The sequence below is a fragment of the Nansenia antarctica genome (assembly GCF_963989245.1).
Source record: "Nansenia antarctica genome assembly, chromosome: 6".
NCBI classification, from domain to species: Eukaryota; Metazoa; Chordata; class Actinopteri; order Argentiniformes; family Microstomatidae; genus Nansenia; species Nansenia antarctica.
The window spans coordinates 28,639,410-28,662,310 of record NC_137676.1 but is presented as its reverse complement, the minus strand read 5'-3'; the positions used below and the strand labels follow the sequence as shown (position 1 = coordinate 28,662,310).

At 44.6% G+C, this 22,901-nt stretch overlaps 1 protein-coding gene across 1 annotated transcript in view; it reads left to right on the top strand.

Moving 5' to 3' along the window:
* Positions 1–4,237: 4,237 nt before the first annotated feature.
* vps13d (vacuolar protein sorting 13 homolog D) overlaps positions 4,238–22,901 on the top strand; it is a gene marked incomplete at its 5' end in the record, with an annotated part of 203,052 nt that continues 184,388 nt past the window's right edge. The window contains 9 exons of the mRNA XM_080534330.1: positions 4,238–4,334; positions 5,018–5,095; positions 14,761–14,951; positions 16,301–16,381; positions 16,819–16,935; positions 17,295–17,399; positions 20,195–20,365; positions 20,938–21,038; positions 21,307–21,478. Coding sequence (XP_080390456.1) covers positions 4,238–4,334; positions 5,018–5,095; positions 14,761–14,951; positions 16,301–16,381; positions 16,819–16,935; positions 17,295–17,399; positions 20,195–20,365; positions 20,938–21,038; positions 21,307–21,478 — 1,113 coding nt within the window. The remainder of the gene's footprint in view (positions 4,335–5,017; positions 5,096–14,760; positions 14,952–16,300; positions 16,382–16,818; positions 16,936–17,294; positions 17,400–20,194; positions 20,366–20,937; positions 21,039–21,306; positions 21,479–22,901) is intronic.

The window sequence follows — 22,901 nt, the reverse complement described above, 5'->3', positions numbered from 1 at the left end:
ATTGTAGGGGCAAGGGTCCTAATGGGATTGGGCCAGAGTCTGAGCAGGCCCGAGCCATCACCCCCACCTTGCTCCTGTGCTCTGTCCAGATGTGGCTGCATGCAGATCTGTGAGCTGGAACAGATGGCCCTCTCTGCGTCTGTGGGCCTGTCGTGGATTATGTGGATGGCACAGGACCAGCCCACTTGGGTGGGGGTGGGGGCTGTGGCTTGTGGGAGTAGTAGTGAAGTGGGCAATTCACATCTGCCCGGGATTATTGTTACTGTGTGGGGATGGCGGGATGATGGTTTTGATTCGTACGCAGACTGTGTTGTATGTGATGAGGAGACGCAGAGGGGTAGGGAGTGCGAGGTGGTGTGTATTGTAAGTGTGTATTTGTGTGTGTGTGCGTTTGTGTGTGCGTGCGTGTGTGGTGTGTGTGTGTGTGTGTGTGTGTGTGTGTGTGCATGTGCGTGTGCATGTGTGAGCATGTGTGTGAGCCCTGTGTGCCCCTGTGCCGGGTTGTGGTCTGGCGATTAGATTTGTAGAGTCTGGATGGATTAGTGTTCTCAGTACATTTAGCAGATCTGATGAATTGGGATGAGGCCAGTCCAGTAATTACACTGGGGCTTTGAAACACACTGCTGTGGTCCAGAGCAGCAGCAGTCATTAGTAGATGGTGACAGTAGGAAAGATAAATGACAGAGAGAGGATGGAGGGTGTCTAATGGAGAGGCTGTTAGTCCTACAACATTAATGCTGGGAAACGTCATGACTGCTATAGGATTATCACTGGCACCTGGTCTCAGGAACTGAACTATGCAAACCAGTAGATTAGATTAGATTCAACTTTATTGTCATTGCAGAGTATAAGTACCAGACAACAAAATGCAGTTTAGCATCTAACCAGAAGTGCAAACGGTGATATAAAACATGATAGGGATAGGTACAGTATGGCAAGTAGGTAGAGGTATATACAGGAGAGGATAGTAGTAAGCTATGTACAGTATGGCATGTACAGATATATAAATATAGGCTATATCAAAAATATGGTATGTGAAAAGGTAGTATTAGTAAACAGCAGTAGTGTAAAGGGTAATTGGTTGTCCACAGTGACCGGGGGGGTGGGATACTGAGAGTCTACCTGTGTACCTGCTGTTGGGGGTGGGGGGGGTGTTGTTTATCAGAGTGACAACTCTATGAAAGTATCATTCTATACTGTAAATGCTCTGGAACAGTGCTGCATAAACTGGTCTCATGGTGCACAAAGTGCTATTTCTAGTGACAGAATCACACAGGTTCATTGCAGAGTTTGGCTGGATCTCTGATTTAGAAATGGATTAGGCTCATTGTGATCTACTACAGTTGCCAAATAGAAGTCCTATGAATATCCCCGCCCCCAACATGTTCACTTTCCGCCTTCTGACTCATTAAGTAACTTACAGCTCAGGCAAGCATACCACCCACTCCAAATTCTGCTCTGGACATCTCAGAGTACTCTTCTATTACATTATTATTTTTTATTATTAATTTTTTTCAATTGCTACTGTAACTCACTTTAAGTGCACAACAATTTACTTGGCCAACCATATCACTCGGTACTTCAGCAAGGTAAGTACACTGTGATCAGGATAGGATGGCTACTGGATTTTGGGACACTCATGTAAAAACTAACTCACTAACGCTATTAATAATAATATAATTATAATTATAACTTTTATTTGTATAGCGCTTTTCCTGCCAACGTTGCAGCTGTGTGTGCACTAATCAGCTCTTAGTGATTTCTGGATACAGGGTCATCAACAAAATGTAAACAAATGAGGTAAATAGGTTTTAACATGTAGTGGTCATTGAATTACAATCACTGACAGCATCATGGCTTTATATAATTTGTTTACAAAATGTCATATGTCAACAAATCACAAATGCATAACACACTAATGTCCTTATTTCTTTGGTTGTGAAGAGATACAGTACAACACTTGTTCTACTTTCATAAAGACAGTCATATTAATCCTAATTATGTGGGCTACTGTATACAATTTTATATTTTTAATGATTTAAAAAAATCGGTCACTGATAGTTGCTTTAAGGTTTTGAAACATTTTGTGGTGAATCTCTATCAAAACCAGGTGTGGTTTTCTTCACTGCTCCTCCGGTCAGAAAACCGTCCGAGCTATCCACCACAGACGGACTAATACGACCCCTTGTGGTAGAGAAGTTAATTACAAGACATCTCTGTTCTCTTATCTCTGGTTTTAGTCACTGATAATAAGTGTTTTAGTAGAATACATTTGTAGAATCTCTACCGCCATAACACCAAAGCCTTTGTTCTCACAAGTTTCTTGTGAGTCGTGTGACAATTTGCTGTGGAAATATATTGGTATCAATATTTCAATGTTTGAATTATTAAATACATAAACAATTATTTAAATGACCATACTCTACTGTATTCTGTACTGTACTGTACTGTACTTGTTCTAGCGCTATGGGGAAGCTTTTCTGACGGCTGTACAACTCTGGCTGGCTCGATCGGGGTGATCAGAGTCAGGCTGGGGGATGTTAAATCATGTACAATATAAAATGTTTCATATGTCTATCTTATTCTATTATTCTATTGCCATTTTATTATTGTTGTTGTTGTTGATTGTGATGTGAGCTGCTGTAAAGCCTTGATTTACCCTCGGGGATCAATAAAATACCTATCGATCGATGGATCTGTCTATCTATTCCAAACGCTAGATGTCCTCAGTTGCTCTCGAGTGATGTATCACAAATGGGTTTGTTTTTGTCACGTGACAGGAAAGTACCCGTTGGAACGTCAGGAGGGTATTCCATCTACGTCACTAAAGGAAAATCCAGGCTTATTCAGATACATCTCGCGAGAGTTATCAAATAATCCACTTATTTTATAAATCCCGCGAGATTTAGCAAAAATAAGCCTGGATTTTCCTTTAGAGACGTTAATGGAATACCCCCCTGGAACAAGGAAGCACATTTATGATTATTATTATCATTATTAATGCTCGCGACACTGACATTATCATCTGTAGGTGTTTTGGAGAGCAAACGAGGAACATTTGAGCACAAATAGTTCCCCCTCTTGCTGAACTACATACCTTTCTATTGACGTCTAACTGCTCTGAAATATTTAGAATCAGCAAGAGGACTCACCTCCCTCGCCTTTCACGTCGTTATCAAGATCACATCCAACTCTTTATTGTTGCAATTCTTTGATAGTTTTCGCTTGGTCGTTTTTGCATACGTGTTGTGTTTTGACAGCTGAGTTTGTCCTCGTCTGTGTCTGTCGCCCTGCCGTTTGGGGACTATTCTACTGTAACCCGGCGAGCTAAGTCTGCTAGCTACCAGTAGGTCATCGCCTCCCCGGCCACCTGCCCACACCATCGGCCATAACTAGACTTTAGTAAAGATATTAAAAAGGTGTGTCGGACATTTCCCTGGCTTTTGACATTGTCAATATTATTGGGACGCAATTACTTTGGACTATGGACTTACGGACTTATATCACCTAACAGCAGCTCGATGAGAAGAGTGTAAGTATCTAACTAGCTATCTATTATGTTCATCAATGTCCTACGATAAGTCATCTGTTTAAAAGTTGTAAAGTTGTCAAGTGTTTTACAGCAGGCAATTGCCATAGCTACGATATAACCTATGCTAGTAGAAGTTAGCCCGGGGACTGGAACTGTCTAGCCTGCGTGTGTCCCAGCTAGCTTAGTGGGTTAGCTGACAGGTAGCTTGGTGGCTAACCAGGCTGTTAGTAGCTAGCTACAGTGGGTTACATTATCATCAGTGTGTCAACTCATCAGTGTTAGCAGCAAATGACTGACACAGTGTCATTGAAAAGAAACAGAAAGAGGCTCTCTTGAATGCCTTTACCGTCCAGTAGCCTAACTAGCCTTGCAGATAGCTATGTAGCTAGCTAGGAAGTTGCTACTACTACTAGTCAATATGTTGCAATATTTCAGCAGCTATACTAGGTGTAGCCTACTACTGTCATCATCAGTAATCAATACTGAATGTTTTTCAAGACCCTAAGGAGCATCAGGTGATTGATTGATCAGGTTTGTTTCATTTCTTTGTTGTTGTTTGTTTGTTGTTTTTTCCCTCCCAGGCATCAAATTAAGCTAGCTGGCTTCCACCCAGATTCCAGACATTCGAACCCAACTTCCACCCTGCACCTTGTCTGCTGAGCCGACCCCCCTTCCCACTCCCCCTCCCTCTCCCTGACCCTCATCATGTTGGAGGGACTTGTTGCCTGGGTACTCAACACATACCTGGGGAAATATGTCAGCAACCTAAATACAGACCAGCTCTCCATTGCTCTCCTTAAAGGTACTGTGTGTGTGTGTGTGTGTGTGTGTGTCTCTCTCGTTATACTTGTGTGTGTCTGTGTCTCATTCCTTAATGATAAGGAAGCCAGGGTATACATCTGTGAGTAATATCGCACTGTGAGAAGAATGTGGAAAATGTTATTGTCCTCTCTCTTCCACCACACTGGATCTAACTGGCAGGCGCTGGCTTTGCAAACAGAATTGTGAATCTATGCCGAGTATTTGCATGTCTCGGATTCCTCAAATTCCTCAGATGATGATATGAAATGGTCATAAACACAGAATGTTGATACTGTATATTTTGTTACTGTTATGACACGATAGTTATACTGCCTGCGATGTATATATGACTTATATATTAGGCTCAGGAGGCTGAAGTGGGAGAGGGATGTTGAGCAGCCTGATGGTCTGCTCTTCCTATGAGTCGGACACCTAGGACAGCACCAACCTAGTGGGAGGAGTTTGAATGATGGGAGTTGTTTGTGTGTGTGTGTGTGTGTGTGTGTGTGTGTGTGTGTGTGTGTGTGTGTGTGTGTGTGGTCCGGCAACATTGATCAATGTGCACTGTCTTTGTCAAATCATAGAATAGGTACCAATGACAATGCTAGCCCTGTCTTGCACTGCGGTGCACGTTGATTTTGTGAATCCATCTCCACCCCTGTGTTCTCATCCCTCTGTTCCCAGGGGCGGTGGAGCTGGAGAACCTGCCCCTCAGGAAGGATGCCCTCCGAGAGTTTGATCTGCCCTTTGAAGTCAAAGCAGGTGAGTGGACCAGCCGTCATGACGTGGACCTAGTGAGGTTAGGATGGGTAGTTCAGGGTCATGTCTTGCAGTGTGTACCGTGTGAGCCAAGGAGAAGGTTAGCAGGAACATCTGTAAAAGATACAATATTTGAAAAGCCACCCTTGGGGTATTTCTTTCTTTCTTTTTATATTATTAATATATAATAATAATATCATATTTATAATGACAAATAATTACAACAACAATTTACACAATGAAAGCATCTACATTCCTCAGATGACAAATTCTTGATCAAGGTCTTAAACCAGTGGTTCTCAACCTTTTTTGGGCCAGCGCCCCCCTGTCCATTATCCAAGTCTCTTACCGCCCCCCATCAAAAAAATTTGTTTTTTTTTCTTCCCTGAATATTAATGTTGACTAATATTCTGTGTTATATCATTTAAAAAGCATGTCACTGAATGCCAAATAATGGATTTGATTTAACTGGGCAGTTGGAATATCATTATCATTAGTTTACCAGAGAGCAGAAAAGCCATGTGAATGTGAATAAAAAGGCTGTTTATGAGTGTTAAACAAACTCAGACAACATCAGAGAATACAAACAGACTGTTTTATGATGCTAATATTTATGAATTTTTTATTAGACTTTGTTAACACAGTTCCAAAGTTCAGAGCACTGGGCTCTGGGACCGCTCAGAGATGGGTGCTCTGACTGAAAAGACGGTTTGCCCGAGCGAACTGACCGTTTACGAATGTACCTGTAATAACACTGCTGACAGCTGATCAATCGCAAGCAGAGTAGTGGTTTCTTATAGCAACAAAAGACGCTGACAGCTGTTCGGAGTGCTTATGTGTTCGTTTCCAGGGCATCACATGAGGAGCAACATATCACTAAAAAGCGATCGTATATTTTAGTTTGTAAACGTTAAGACGAACACATCGCAATGCTCACCTCAGAATGGCACTAGGGATAACATCCACAACAACACTTAACAGTAATACATTTATGTAATATACTGTAATGAACCTGCGAGGGGAAGGGACATTCGTAGCTGATTTCTCCAGGTTAGATTATTGGTAAGCGACAGAGAACTTTCCGGACTGGTTTATTACAATACGATCGCTTTTTTGAGATTGTTCCTGCTGTGATGTTCTGGTATGGTGGTATGGTATTAGCACTAATTTTAACTAAATTAAATAAGCTGTATTGAAAGGAAGCGAACGAAGCGAACGCATAAGTGCTGATATTCAGTATAACACACTCCCTCTCGTGTGATATTGCTTAAATATAGCCTATTCCACTCCTATCCGTGTTCATTTGCGGGTGCTATGCAAGAAAAGGATGGCAAGGGTTGAAACATGACATTACAGATGGGATGAGCCGGGGTTCTTTCTATCGTAGACTAGCATAGTATTGCAATTTCTGCACTGTACATGAACTGTCAAGATTCTTCTACAATGCAGCTTACCCAGACACATTGGAAACTATCAAAAGCTCTGCCTTTGCTAGCTGAGTTTTTAGCTTCATCTTCTTGTTGACACTCTCACTTTAAAAAAAATGTGGGCGCTGCGCCACGTGTGTCTGCGTCACAGAGCCCGGCCAGCGAATTTGCGGAACCTAGGATGGTAGGGGAAGGTAGGGCAATACCGCTACCTGATTGGTTGGCGAAGCAGGGAAGGTAGGGCAATACCGCTACCTGATTGGTTGGCGAAGCACTCATGAAGAGCCCCCTCATTGTCGCCAGCCAATGAGGGGGCTCTTCACGAGTGCTTCGCCAACCAATCAGGTAGCGGTATTGCCCTACCTTCCCCTACCATCCTAGGTTCCGCAAATTCGCGCCCGGCCAAGTTCAGAACACTGCGCTCTGGGAGCGCTCAGAGACTGGTGCTCTGACTGAAAAGACGGTTTGTCCGAGCGAAATGACCGTTCGTGCATTTACGACCGTACCCGTAATAACACTGCTGACAGCTGTTTTTCATGAGAAAAATACTTAATGCGCGAACGCCCCCCAAGAACACCTCAACGCCCCCCTTTTTAAAATATCAGTTCCAGCGCCCCCTGATGTTGTCTGAACGCCCCCTGGGGGGCGGTACCGCCCCCGTTAAGAAACGATGTCTTAAACTAAAAACGAGTGAGTTTTGAAGGTCCTTCCCACTTACTCGGGGCACAGAAACCAAAGGCAGATTTAACTACAATAGTTCAGACCAAACATGAGGAACTTTGATGGTTAGCCAATCAGAGACCTGGTTTTATACTCTGGAGAGCATGTCTGGCATAAAAGCAACGATGTGAGGTAGAAATTGAGAGTTTTTAAAGGAACTGCTTCATATTTAAATAAAAAAACAAAGATGAGCCCTTCTTGAAGTGAAAGACTCCCCACCCACAGACTGATATACTGTATGGTGGGTAGGGATGGGACGATTATCGTTTTTATCGTTAATCGCGATAAAAACACCTGCGATAACTTAATCGTGGAGAATTTTAATTATTTGAATAATCGTCATAATCGTATGTTATGAATAAACTGTGTTTACCAAATGTCTGGCGCTATTTTTCAGCCTAGTCTACATTACTTTTGCAGTCAAGTTAGTGACTGTTACTGTAATATAATTGCAATTCCTCACATGAGCGCGCGAATATCCTCACAGAACTTGTCTCGCGCTATTGTTCAGCCTGCATGGGTAACGTTACTGTCAAGTCAGCCTTGTCAGTCAGTCACTAGGTAACGTATGCTAGCCTACTCACCATGGCTGGTGAAAAACTTTAGACGGGATACTGTCATTGGCCTTCCTTGTTATTACCAGGCAGTGACAGTCTATGGCTGCAAAAGGCACGGTCGCCCCTAAGCTTTAGCAAATATGTGTGGTGGCCTGGGAAAACCCTTCACATGGTGGCATTTTGACATTTTCATTTTTTTATATTTCCATAAATTAGAAGTTCTCAGCTATTCATAACTGGTTGAATGACCGAGATAGCCCTTTATTTTAAAAAGTTATGAGCATTGTAATGTATCATGTCAAAAAAAGTGAAAGGTGATTTCTCCCCCTTTCTCCTCTGGGTCGGGGGAGGAGCCTATGCAGATCGGCCGGTCTCGTTTGTCTGCTTGTGATGCGGTGTTAGTCTGCTCGCCTCGTCGGTATGCGAGGGACAGATCCAATTTTGTGTGTCTTCTAGTTAAGATGTTATTACTTTATGCTTATATTGTGAGCATCAGTAAACTGGCAATAACACAGGTGGAAGTATCGTCTCTCCTTTCGCTCATGTGTGCGTGCGTTGCTTAACTGAGAATGAGGAAATGAGGAAATGAGGAAATGAGAATGACCTTGTTTCTCTAGCAAACTACCCACCACAAAAACATAAAAATAAGTACTTTCTCTTTTGTTTTCTTAAAATGTTTATTCACCATAATGTAGTATGGAGTTCAAAGTACTAGAATACCACATAATATCAAAATCGCCAAAATCGCGATTTCCATCTATTTTTGCTCTTTGCCACGAACGAACGCCAGCGACATCCGACGGGTTTTCCCAGGCCACCACACATATATTGTGGTTTACTTAATACTGTTCAGCACTTGAGGTTACATGCAATGCATGACTTGTGCTATAGGCTAAATACAATGATTAAAGCGGCAAGTAGCATGTGTGCGCATCAAAGGCATTAGGCACGTAACATCCATGCTGTATAAACACATGACAACCGTCCGTTATTTCCCGAACTTTGCCCGAACCCCCTGCGAGGACCCGGGGAACAACGGCACGCTCCCCGCGGCTGCAATCAGACTGGCCGCGGTAGTGAGTGTTGAGGGAGAGAGGAGACGGCAACCCTCGCTCGCCATAGACTGTATCCCTACTCGTCTCTCCTGAGCTCGGTTGTAACATGAACCATGGAATACAGGATATGTTAGATGCTTTACAGTAATTCCCCAAATGACCAGAAAAGGAAGTTAGATTTGTCGCTGGTCGCTTTTGACTAATTAAGTCGCCAAGGGGCTCTGGAAGTTGGCAACACTGGGAGTGCGTTCTTTAAACTTCCTTGGGTACGTTAATGAAAGGTGCTGATTGGCCGAAAAGGAATTGCTCTTTCTTAAGGACCCGGATTATGGCCAGAGATATGTGCCACTAGAATCTGAATTTGAATTACTGACTTAAAATGTCCTAAAAATACAACAAAATCTAAGTTAAAGTGATTACAGTGTGTTTTATTGGCATAAAAAAAAAAAAAAAAAAAAAAAATATATATATTTATTTTTTAAATTCTCACGATAATATCGTGGATCGCGATTATTTTGCCCACGATAATCGTGACATGACATTTTCTAATCGTCCCACCCCTAATGGTGGGTGTGGAAACAATGCCGATCACCTCCACTCTCTGTGCCTATTGGAACCATGCATGTCTTTGAGAGGGTATAAAATCAAATAGGGAAATACCTTCGTAGCGATGTGCTTTGTTAGCCGCTAGCTGTTAGCAGCGTTTGTAGCTGTGGCTGCTTTTAGAGTCACTTTTCTCCCATTAAGTGTTTGAGGTGTACCAACATTCAAATATGTCTGTCGTGTAAAGATTTTCTCCGATTTCAATGTATGACACATCATTTGAAAGCTTAGAATCTGTAGTTTAAGCACATGTAAATAAATGAAAAATGACTCCGGCTACTGGTTGCACTTTTCACCAGCAGCTGTCACATATCTTAAACATTGTAGGAAAATATAGGAAAACATAGGAAAATATCCATACCTACATAATTAGTGTTGTTCCGATACCATTTTTTGATCCCGATACCGATACCGATACCTGACCGTGCAGTACTTGCCGATACCGAGTACCGATCCGATACCACGGCGTTTGAAAAAACAAAACAAAAAAACATGTTTTTTGAGCCGCATACTCACCTCGATGTAAAATTATTGCTAACACTTAGTCTGGCACTGCTCAAAACCTTTGTAAAACTCGTAAAGTTTTTGTAAAACTTAAGTAAAAAATTTTTTTTTTTTACGTTTTTGTTAAGTACTCGCCGATACCGATACCAGCATTTTTGTGCGTATCGGTGGCCATGCCGATACTAGTATCGGTATCGGAACAACATCTCGCTGGGTCCATCTACAGCAAGCAACACGGTGTGGCAACGTTCGTCCGGACTGAAATAAGCTGGTCAGCCAGTAGCCAATCCCCACCAGGCTCTAACACCGAGTGGCTGGTTCCAAAAATCCAGGAAACATCAGTTGTCAACGTATACAAGCCCCCACCATCGGAGCTGTCTGCAACGTCACTCCCACCAATAACTGCACCCGCCATCTATGCAGGTGACTTCAACTGTCAGCACACAGACTGGGGTTACAACCACACAACACCTAATGGAGTGACGCTGAGTGAATGGGCCTCCAACACTGATGCTCTACTGCTTTACGACCCCAAGGAGCCTCCAACCTTCTTCTCTGCACGCTGGAACACCTCCACCAACCCGGACCTGGCCTTTGCCATCTGCCACAGTAACAACCCGAAACCGGAGAGACGCGTCCTGGACAGGTTTCCCCGCTCACATCACCGACCATCCATCATTAAAGTCCCATCACTGGTGGAACCGGTACCAGGGAAACCCGTCAAGCGATGGAACTTCCGAAAAGCCAACTGGGAGTCATATGCTGAGGAGACTGAAAGAACGTCAGCTGGCCTGCCAGACCCAGACACAGCCGATCTGGATGCGGCCTATGCAGCCTACTGCCAGGTCCTCCTGGGTGCGGCAAAGAAGACCATCCCACGTGGCTATAACAGGAATTACATCCCAGGTTGGGACGAGGAATGCAGCCGCCTTCTGTGCGACCACCAGAGGGCTAGTTCCAGAGAAGAGGTGGACGTGACTGCAGCAGCACTGCTCCAGAAGCTGGATATCACCCGCAGGGCCAGATGGACAGAAGTTGTCGAATCAATCGACTTCACCCATTCTAGTCGCAAGGCGTGGCAGACCATCAACCAGCTCACAGGCAGAAATACAACACCCCACAGCTGCCCAGTCACAGCAAATGCCATCGCATCCCAGCTCCTGAAGAACGGCCGCTTCCCGGATGCTGACAAAGACTTTGCCCGACTGACATCGCGTGAGGTGTCCTGCATCTCGGGAGCGGCCAGTGTCGATTCCAACCTCTCGGGAGAATTCACAGCAGAGGAACTCAGTGAGGTCATGAGCAAGCTCAAGCCAGGCAAATCCCCTGGCCGTGACAACATCCACCCGGAGTTTGTCATCCACCAGAGCACAACAACATCTGGCTGGCTCTGTGCTTTCTATACATCATGCTACCGGAGATTGAAGCTCCCAAAGACTTGGCGCCGTGCCTCTGTCATAGCTCTGCCAAAGCCAAATAAACCTGCAGAAGACCCCAAGTCGTACAGACCAATCTCGTTGCTCTGTGTCCCATTTAAGATCTTGGAGAGGATGATCCATAGCCGCATCGAGCCAGTGGTGGACTCACAGCTCCCACGGGAACAAGCTGGTTTCCGTCGTGGAAGATCAACAGCAGACCAGGTAACACTACTCTGTCAGGACATCGAGGACAGCTTCCAGGACAATGAGAAAGCTGGGGTAGTGTACCTGGATCTGACTGCTGCATACGACACCGTGTGGCACCGGGGACTTCACCTGAAGCTGCTGAGGACAATACCGGACCGCCACATGGTGAAGTTCATCATGGAGACACTTTCCAACCGCAGCTTCATCTTACAGACCAGCAGTGGCCAGTGCAGTAGGCTCAGAAGACTGAGGAATGGGGTACCGCAGGGGTCTGTTCTCTCGCCGATGCTGTTCAACGTTTACATCCACGACCTACCTGATGCAGCATCTAGAAAGTATGGCTACGCAGACGATCTTGCCATCATGCTGAGCCGACCAACGTGGAAGGCGATGGAAGAGGGTCTTAACGTAGACATAGGCACACTGGTAGCATACCTTCGAAGGTGGCGTCTACAACTCAGTGTCGGAAAGACAGTCGCAGCGGCATACCACCTTAGCACCAGAGAAGCCAGGAGGGAACTTGAGGTGCGCGTTGACAACAAATGTCTGGAGGTCCAGCAAGCCCCGAAGTACCTTGGAGTGCGCCTGGATCGGACATTATCCTTCAAGCAACACCTGGAAGAAGTCAAGGCCAAAGTGACATCCAGGGCCGCGCTGATCCGCCGCCTTGCTGGTACAACCTGGGGAGCCTCCGCTAAGACGCTAAGAATATCCACCCAGGCCCTGGTCTTCTCTGCAGCGGAATACTGCGCCCCAGTCTGGAGCAGAAGCCCTCATGCGAGAAAGGTCGACGTGGCTATCAATACCTCCCTCAGAATAATAACCGGATGCTTGAAGCCTACCCCTGTGTCCCTCTTGCCAGTCCTCGCGGGAATAGCACCGGCCGGCCTCCGACGGGAGGCTGCCACCCTCGTCCTGGCCAGGAAGGCACAAAAGCATGACTGGCACATCCTGCACAACACCACCATAACACCAGCACCTCCAAGCCGACTCAAGACCCGCCACCCTTACAACAAGGCAGCACAAGCCATGCTCAACTCCACCTCTGAGGACATCTCCAGAGATGCATGGTTGGCAGCAGCTTGGAAGCAAGAGTGGGAGTCAGCCGGGCCCTCCCGAATCCACCGCTACATCTGGGACCCAGGAGATGGCGCCATTGGAGGAGACGACCTACCACGCCGGCAATGGATCACACTGAACCGTCTACGAACTGGTGTCGGTCGCTTTAAAACATCAATGAAGGCGTGGGGCCTGGCGGACAGTGCGGCATGCGAGTGAGGTGACCCAGAGCAGACGGCCGACCACATAATCACCATCTGCCCCTTATATAGACCACCCTCAGAAGCCAGCCTCTTCGACCTAGAACCAGAGATGCGGGCATGGCTACGCGACACCGAGTTGGACCTCTGACGTTACACGAAAGAAGAAGAAGGAACAACACTATACATAATAGAACATTTGTTTTAGAAAGCCTTTATGCACTGGTCGATGGTTGGTACAATCATGCAGATTCAGTGTCAATTTCCACTTGTTCAACCCATGATAATATTGGGAGGGGAAAATAATATACTGAAACTATTAGACCTATGTAAGTCCACCCCCACACTGCATGATCATTGGATCAGTGGGCTTGTTGGCTGTTTTAAGGTTAAAACAAGGCTCTACATAATGTCTGTTTACATTGAATATGATCCTCTATTGAGAGACCAGAGAATTGTTAAACATATGAGCCAGGCAGAGAGCTGCAGGAGATGCTGACCAAGCATGTCCACATTATGAAGTGCTCCTGGTTTTTGGAGCATGTTTGATGTACCATGTTGATGTTTACCATGTCACATTTTTCCCCATTGCATGAACAATATGTTTTCCTAATCGGTTTTCTTTTTCTACCACCAAAAGAGGCTTGAATCTCTTTGGGCCAGTTTCACAGACAAGGCTTAAGCCTAATCTTGGACTAAAAAGCATCTTCAATGGAGATTTTACATTGAAAGTGTGATTTAGTCCAGGACTAGGCTTAAGGCTTGTCTGTGAAACCGGCCCTTTGTGTTTTTAGAGACTAATCTTGAGTCCTTGCTGTTCGGTCCAACATGCTATGCCTTCAAGTTCTCCCCTAAGATAATGTCAACAAACTGAATCAGGATTTTCTCGTCTGGTGGCAAAGCACAGGGAAGGAACAAATACTTGAGATCATTTAGTTGAGATAATCGCAGTGTTTGATTTGATTCTGACACACAAACCTTTAACCCTGCATATAAAGTGGCTTGTGCTGCACAGTGTTAACGTCTTATCATAATGACCGTAGCCCTTTACAGAATAACCTAATATTCCCTAAAGCAGCGGTTCCCAAACTTTTTCAATCAGGCCCCCCTTGGGTAATTGGAAATATTTTCGAGCCCCCCCTAACCCAGTCCCCACCTAGATTGATATAATTAATTGTATAAAGTTGTACAAACATTACATTTTCTCTTCTAATAATAACAAGACACATATATCCAACTATAGTTTTATATTTTATTATGGGTTGAAAAGGAACATAAGTGCTTGGCAAATGATCCTGTGCCACTGAAATATTCAACATATCAACATTAACTAATTTCTACTGCATCACTATTCTTACTCTACACATTCCTATCACAATTACGATCAATGACTTGTGTGTGCTTGCTTTGCCTTGCAAATCTTCTCAAAGCGGGGTTGTTGTTTTGAGACTGCCACTCTCAGTTCATTCTCAATGTTCAACTTCGACCTGTATTTGCTTTTGATAGCAGCAACAGCAGAAAAGCCTATCTCACACAGGTACGATGTTGCAAAAGGCAGCAGTATTCCCACAGTTTTTTTTTTTTTTTTCTTTTTTTCTGCGCCCCCCCTGCAGTACCCCCGCGCCCCACTAGGGGGGCGCGCCCCACAGTTTGGGAAACGCTGCCCTAAAGGAACATCAATTAGGGTGCTCTGAAAAATCAGCCATTATAATAAATACACAACAGCAAAGCCCACACCACACATGACAGATCCATACAGTAGACTCAATAACAGTAGTAGATCTATGCAAGATATACAGTACTAGCCAAAAAAAACGCACCTCAACATGATTTCTATATCTATTTTTACATTTGTTTATGAAGCGAAGCTGTAGCATTTGCTGTGTTTAGTTTATAACCATGCATGTTCTTCTCCTAGGCTTCATTGGGAAGATCACCCTCCAGATCCCCTTCTACCGGCCCCACAGTGACCCCTGGGTCATCTCCATGTCCCAGCTCAACCTCATCATCGGCCCCGCCAGGCCCCAGGAGTACGACCAGGCCAAGGAGAGGGAGGCCGAGCGCCAGCGCAAGAAACAGCTGCTCAAGGCTCTGGAGGACAAGTGGAAGGTCGGTCTGGAAACGTCACCATGTTAATTAAATCACTGTCACTTACTGTAGTCTGGCTCGCTAAGACGGGCATGCAGTAGCAGTCCACCCAGGGGTGTAGCCTGTGTAGCCTGTGTAGCCTGTCCCACGAGTCTGGCAGGCAGGCAGGCTGATCGTATTGAGAAGGGCGAATTTACGTGGAACGTTGATGTCTTATCTCACTAACTGCCAAAGCATTCTGGAACACTCCTCACCTAGAGAGCCAAGTGTTTTATCTGGTATTTACCTAGCAACAATACTTTGATTGGCTACAAAATGAAGCGTCATGATGTATGCATTTTTTTGTGATTCAACTCAACCTTGGCACATTCATTTGAAATCTGGATAGGTGTTCAACCCTTATCGTCACAGAACACATTCTATCATTGTCATTATCGTTCCGTTGTTTCAATGATCGAATGGCCGCTCATGAACTTCAGGTCAGCCTACCTTATCCCCCCCGCCAGACTAATCTCCCTTTCCAGACTTAGCTAGATTAAGGTATATGTTTGTCGAGGTAAGAGTTGTTTTAAATGGTTTTAAATGGTTTTAAATGGCTGACTCAGTTGGATAGCAGTCGTGTGCTACTTTAGCTCAATGAAGAGCTAAAACATGACAACAGTCATGTTGAGCAGCAGGAGGAGAGCTGACACTGTCAGCTACTTAGTGTACAGGTAGAGTATCCCTAGTGAAGACACCAAGCCAGACCAAACTTGACATTCTAGGTTTTTGGGGGAACAGCCAATGCCAGTTTTATTCCTTTTTTTACAACTTCTTTTTTGTCTCAATCCCCATCCGCCCATGAGACCAGTTTGATTGCAGTCAGCAGTATGTCCCTGCTGTATGGCTGAAAACACAGGACATTATCACACATTCCATTCTGATTGCATTACCCATTACGTTAACATGGATGCCTTGCCTTTGGAATCGTGGTTTACTGTGTTGTGACACTGAATTGGTGATTATGCTAACTTCTTTTACTATGAAATCATGTGTGTCCTAGAATATCACAGCCTGTAATAATAATAATAATAATAATAGTAATAGTAATAGTAATAATAATATATTAGACTTATATAGCGCTTTTCTAGACACTCAAAGACGCTTTCCAAACTGAAAAGATGGAGAGGGGGCAAGGGTTAACTGGTGGAGGCAAGCTTGAAGAGGTGAGTTTTGAGGGCCTGTTTCAATGTTGTCAGGGTGTTGGCCTACATGCCTTAGACCTTTATGTGATGCTGTATGTTGTGATGAGCATTAGAATGTCTAACAGGGGGATACTCCTTTGCCCTGTTAGACAGCTCACTTCTATGTGATGTCCCTTTCCCTTGCAGAGCGAGTGTGAACAGAAAGGCGAGTCCTACTGGTACTCTGCCACCGCCTCCATGGTCACCAGGATAGTGGAGAACATCGAGGTAAACCTTCAGACGCCTCAGTCTTGGGTCTAGGGGGGGGTCAAGAACATCTTTTGTCATTGGAATCACAGTTCACAACAGTGTTTTAGGATCCCAAACTTTGGAATGCTCTTCCCTTGGAACTTAGGTCAGCGGTCTCGGTCGAGGCATTTAAAAAAACAGCTCAAGAATTTGGCTAACCCCAAAAGCCTGTGTTTTTGTGTCTTGTTATTATTTGTTGTGCACTTGTTATTTGTTTCTTGTTTTTATTTTGACTAGTTTACCTATTTCTTTTAACCTGCTATTACTTTTGCTCTTTAATTATGTTTTTTATGTTTTTATAGCCTATGTAAAGCACTTTGTGGCCGCTGGTCTGTGATAGGTGCTATATAAATAAACTTGACTTACTTACTTACTAACTGAGAGTCTTCTGTCCGGGGGTCTCTCTCTCTCCACAGCTGAACATACAAGGGGTCCACTTGCGTTTCGAGGACAACTTCTCCAACCCGGACAAGCCCTTCTGCTTCGGTGTGTGTATCAACAACGTGTCCGCTCAGAACTCTTCCAAAGAACCAGTGAGTTAATGAGTTAAGCTGCTAACCAACCAGGCAGTCCAGACACGGCGGTGTTAGCCTTGTTTTTATGTAGGGTGCTTCTAATGTTTTTATTTGATTTATTTGGATTGTGTTTTATTGATTTAATTCAGTTGCTTTACTCTCTCCAGTCCTCTCTTGATGTTGATATAACACCCTTATTATCTCTCTTTTTATCTTCCAGTGTTTTTGATGATCTCCCGGTACTACATATTGTATTGCAGTTGTTTACGAAATGTGCCACATGAAAATCCAAAGCTATGTTTATTTGTTGATGTATTCATTGAAGTGGATATTGGCGGTGTTATCTATAGGCCAGTGTGTTTCTCTCTCCTCCACAGGCACAGAGGCTCGTGCGGCAAAAACAGCTTGAGATCGAGGAATTTAGTGTCTACTGGGACACGGAATGTAGCATGCTGGGAGATCTGCCCATGTGCGAGATTCAGGTGAGTCACAAACAGCTGACACCAAAACGGTCTCATATCGACCGTGTCATTTCAATGCAGGATAGTCCCGACTGCCATTTTTTCCCCCAATCAAATTTTCTGCCATGACCCTCTGTTCATTCACAACTAAAATCTATCAATACTATAACTTACCCCCTAACCTAAATTGCCCCACCGATTTCACAATGTAAATAGATGTAAACAGCATAACATTCTGGTCTCCGTTGAAGCTTTTAAAAAACAGCTGCTATAACTTCTGCTCTTTTATTATTATGTTTTTAGATATGTAAAGCACTTTGTGACCCCTGGTCTGGGATAGGTGCTATAGAAATACACTTTACTTACTTACTTACTTACTAACATTTGGAATCGGAAGCACACACTTTATTCATTCCTTTCTAATGACTCCCCTTGTGATTTGTCCGTCCTGTAAATGGTATTGTATTGCATCATAGCCCTAATATCATTCATCAACCCCCCCCCTGTTGTGAAATGTTAATTTCTCCCCCCCCCCGCCCCACAATTAGTGTAACAGATTAGTAACAGAACAAGTTATCTCTGTAATATCATAATATCAATTATGTGACTAGAACAACTGTGATAATTTATAGACTTTATTGTTGAGCCACAAAGCCATCACTTATTTTTTATTCATTGTTTTACTGTTTTGACACTATAACAATCTTGACTTCACTATCTGTCCACTTTCTCACCTGGTTCTTCCTGCTCTTGCTCTCTCACTCTCTCTCTCTCTCTCTCTCTCTCTCTCTCTCTCTCTCTCTCTCTCTCTGTGTCATCTCCATCCTCCTCTCTCCCTCTTTGCACTGACAATCACACACAAACATATGTGACAGGGTCTGGTTAAAAAGTCTGCAAGTCTGGCAACATCATTTTTCAGTTTTTTTACTACCTTTCATTATCTACCTGTCATCTGTCAGTGATGACATGCTGACATGTTTAAATAGCAAAAATGTTTTGCTAATTCAAGATTCATGTTTTTTTATTGCCATGTGTGTCAAACGTTTATTACATCCTATTACAAGTAATGAAGGGGGGTGCTGCACCAGAACCATAGGTTCTCAAGGCTACTTGTGGTCTTGACTACCTGTCCACTTTCTCACCTGGTTCTTGCTGTCTCTTTGGTGTGCTGACTCCATCCTGCTCTCTCTCCTCCTCCTCTCCCTCTCTATCCTCCTCTCTCCCTCTTTTGCTGTCCACCGAAAGGCAAACATAACAACCAGAATATGTATAATCTAATAAGAGGTATACATTGATCCATATCAATTTATAACATCATTCTAATTGTATATTGGGTTGCTGTGGGCAATGCAGTCAGATAATGTCATTTTGACTTGACTCTCTCACCTGAAAAACAATCTTATGTCCATCTATGGAAAAACATTTCCAATGAGTGAGGGTTTGTTCCAATGCTTCAATCAACTTTTTTATTGTATTTTATTACCATAAAGCCCAATTCTAGCAGAATAAGACATATTGTATTATTACTACTACCATCTATTATTACTAATCACCTCTGAGCTAGCTACCTAGTTCGTTAACACTATTCACACAATGGAACTAGACACTTTCTAGTCACCATGGAACTACAATCAGACACTTTCTAGTTAAGTCACAATAATAACGAACAATTTGAACCAATGTTTTCTGTCAGAAATTCAGAAATTATATTTGCTACGGTTACTTACTTTGCTTACTTTCATCTGCTGACTTCTTACTTCATCTGTCTCTCTCTCTCTGTCTCTCTCTCTCTCTCTCTCTCTCTCTGTCTCTCTCTCTCTCTCTGTCTCTCTCTCTCTCTCTCTCTGTCTCTCTCTGTCTCTCTCTGTCTGTCTCTCTCTCTCTCTGTCTCTGTCTGTCTGTCTCTCTCTCTCTCTCTCTGTCTCTCTCTGTCTCTCTCTCTCTGTCTCTCTCTCTGTCTCTCTCTCTCTCTCTCTCTCTCTCTCTCTCTCTGTCTCTCTCTGTCTCTCTCTCTCTCTCTCTCTGTCTCTCTCTGTCTCTCTCTCTCTCTCTCTGTCTCTCTCTCTGTCTCTCTCTCTGTCTCTCTCTGTCTCTCTCTGTCTCTCTCTCTCTCTCTCTCTCTCTCTCTCTCACACACACACTCGCGCGCTAAACAATTATTCTCCGGGCGAAGCGCGAGACTACTTGCGGACCAACGAGGTGCGTGTATGTAGGCTACTGGACCGGAGTGTGTAACATCATGACTGTAATTGGGCTAGAATGATTTCAGAAAATAATAATAATAATGATAATAATAATAATGATTATTCTTTTTAGGGATACTCAAGCACCCCTAAAAAGCGTCTAAAATCGTCCATATCCCATTACTAAAACTATTATTGTTGGCCTTTATTTGCACTTACAGCAGAGACGAATGGCTTGTTTGAGATGAGCACGTCAGAGCGTGTGTGTGGAGGGAGCTGAGCCCCGCCCTTCGTGAAACGAGGAGACAAGCGGACAAGCGTGGCAGCAAAACGCACACAGGAGAAACATATTAAATGAGGGTGCACATAAATTAGGCAAATGACACAGAATAAACATATTTCGACCACATAATAAACATATTTCGGCCATATACAACTGGGAGAAAAATATCATTATAAAAAACTAAAAAAAATGAACCAAATTGACATTGAACATTTTTCTTGCCGGGGCGGGAGGTCAGGTGATGATCATATCAGCCCAATAGAGCTCTCAGGTCTTCTATCGCTGGTTTTCTCTGTGTACCACATGTACAAAAGAAGAGATTTGGTGAGGCTGCTGGTATGTTGTTCCAGGAGGCCATGACCAGGTGCATGCGGAGCCGGGAGCACCAGTACATCTTTGAGCCCGTCTGTGCCTCTGTGCTGCTGAGGAGGAACGCCTGCAAAGAGCCCCTCAGGTCCCGCCACACCCCCCGCATCGAAGGCCAGGTGCAGCTGGAACCCCTGTGTCTGCGGCTGTCGCAGGTAAACACGCTCCTGGAACGCTACACGCCACCTACTGGCCTCTCAGTGTTAGAGAGAGAGAGAGAGAGAGAGAGAGAGAGAGAGAGAGAGAGAGAGAGAGAGAGAGAGAGAGAGAGAGAGAGAGAGAGAGAGAGAGAGAGAGAGAGAGAGAGAGAGAGAGAGAGAGAGAGAGAGAGAGAGAGAGAGAGAGAGAGAGAGAGAGAGAGAGAGAGAGAGAGAGAGAGAGAGAGAGAGAGAGAGAGAGAGAGAGAGAGAGAGAGAGAGAGAGAGAGAGAGAGAGAGAGAGAGAGAGAGAGAGAGAGAGAGAGAGAGAGAGAGAGAGAGAGAGAGAGAGAGAGAGAGAGAGAGAGAGAGAGAGAGAGAGAGAGAGAGAGAGAGAGAGAGAGAGAGAGAGAGAGAGAGAGAGAGAGAGAGAGAGAGAGAGAGAGAGAGAGAGAGAGAGAGAGAGAGAGAGAGAGAGAGACGCTGTGTACGATACTTTACTGCATACTGTGTCTCTTATGTGTAACAGCATTAATGGCTAGCTAGCTCTGTGTTGTCCATGTCAGTAGTGGTGTTTCTGGTCTACTCAGGTCCAGTACCAGCAGGTCATGGCCTTCCTCAAGGAGCTGGAGCGCCGGGAGCGGGAGATGCTGTTCCGCCAGTGGAGACCCAAAGTCCCCGTGACGGGAAAGTGAGTTCGGAACTGGATTTTCTATACAGCACATTTCATCCACTTCACTGACGACATCGACGCTGTCATGAGGTAGAGCTCAACAGCTGGTCGATCCGTGTCACATGATCACAAGCACGTTTCATCGGACGTCGAGGCATCGCAGGTTACAAAGCTTCATATACAGCATGGCGCCTTACGACTGCATTGATTGTCGATGGTAATTGTTTCATTAATGGTGTTATACCTAACGAGCCAACTGTGTGCGTGTGTGTGTGTGTGTGTACAGCTGCAGACAGTGGTGGATGTTTGCCATCTACGCCAACCTGAGTGAGATCCAGGAGCAGAGGCGGAGGGAGAACTGGGCGTTCGCTCTGCAGCGGGCTCGGGACGCCCGGCTGTACACCAACCTCTACTCCCAGAGGCTCAGAGCCCTGGTGCCCCTCAGCCCCCCGGAGGAGGTACGGACACGGCCACACTTCCAGTGTTTTACACAGTGCCTCCAGAAGTGATGAGGAAATTGCTTTATTAGGAATAACTCCTTGAGATATGATATCTCGTTTTCGCTAGCTAGCAGCTAAGAAAGAACATTGCTATGAACATCTAACTCAGTGGTTCTCAACCCTCTCCTCGGGGACCCCCAGCCGCTCCACATGTTTGATCTGTTCCACCACCAGCTCACCTGATTCAACTGATCAAACCATAATTGCTTTATACTTGATCAGTTGAATCAGGTGTGCTGGTGGTGGAACAGATCAAATATGTGGAGCGGCTGGGGGTCCCAGAGGAGAGGGTTGAGAACCTCTGATCTAACTGCATGCTGATAGAACATCAACATGCTAAAAACACGTAACTACACATAATTAGATGACCATACAGTTTTGGTTTTGTGTGACTTGAGAATTGACGGCATGCTGACCTTTTTTGCCAGACCGTGTCACAATTTCCAAATACTTTTGATGGCCTGAAATGGGTGGACTACGTATAAAAAGGGTTGCAATTTGTAAATGGTATAATCAATCTGAAAAAACAACAATATTGAGATTTCTGAATACAAACTGGTCGAGTATATAGCTAAAAGAAGACAATGCTTCCTTCTTTCTAATACTTTTTCAGTGCACTATAGTTCAATAACATTTCTGTTAGAAACCATATACCCTCACTCCAGTCGATACACCAATTTGTTTGTAGTCACAAATTGAACTCCCATCTGCTTCCATTATATTGGAACAATTGGGGACGGCAGTAGCCTAGAGGTTAGAGAGACAGGTAGCCTAGAGGTTAGAGAGACAGGTAGCCTAGAGGTTAGAGAGACAGGTAGCCTAGAGGTTAGAGAGACAGGTGGTCTAGAGGTTAGAGAGACAGGTGGTCTAGAGGTTAGAGAGACAGGTGGCCTAGAGGTTAGAGAGACAGGTAGCCTAGAGGTTAGAGAGACAGGTGGTCTAGAGGTTAGAGAGACAGGTAGCCTAGAGGTTAGAGAGACAGGTGGTCTAGAGGTTAGAGAGACAGGTAGCCTAGAGGTTAGAGAGACAGGTAGCCTAGAGGTTAGAGAGACAGGTGGTCTAGAGGTTAGAGAGACAGGTAGCCTAGAGGTTAGAGAGGCAGGTAGCCTAGAGGTTAGAGAGACAGGTAGCCTAGAGGTTAGAGAGACAGGTGGTCTAGAGGTTAGAGAGTTAGAGAGACAGGTGGTCTAGAGGTTAGAGAGACAGGTGGTCTAGAGGTTAGAGAGACAGGTGGTCTAGAGGTTAGAGAGACAGGTGGCCTAGAGGTTAGAGAGACAGGTAGCCTAGAGGTTAGAGAGACAGGTAGCCTAGAGGTTAGAGAGACAGGTAGCCTAGAGGTTAGAGAGACAGGTAGCCTAGAGGTTAGAGAGACAGGTAGCCT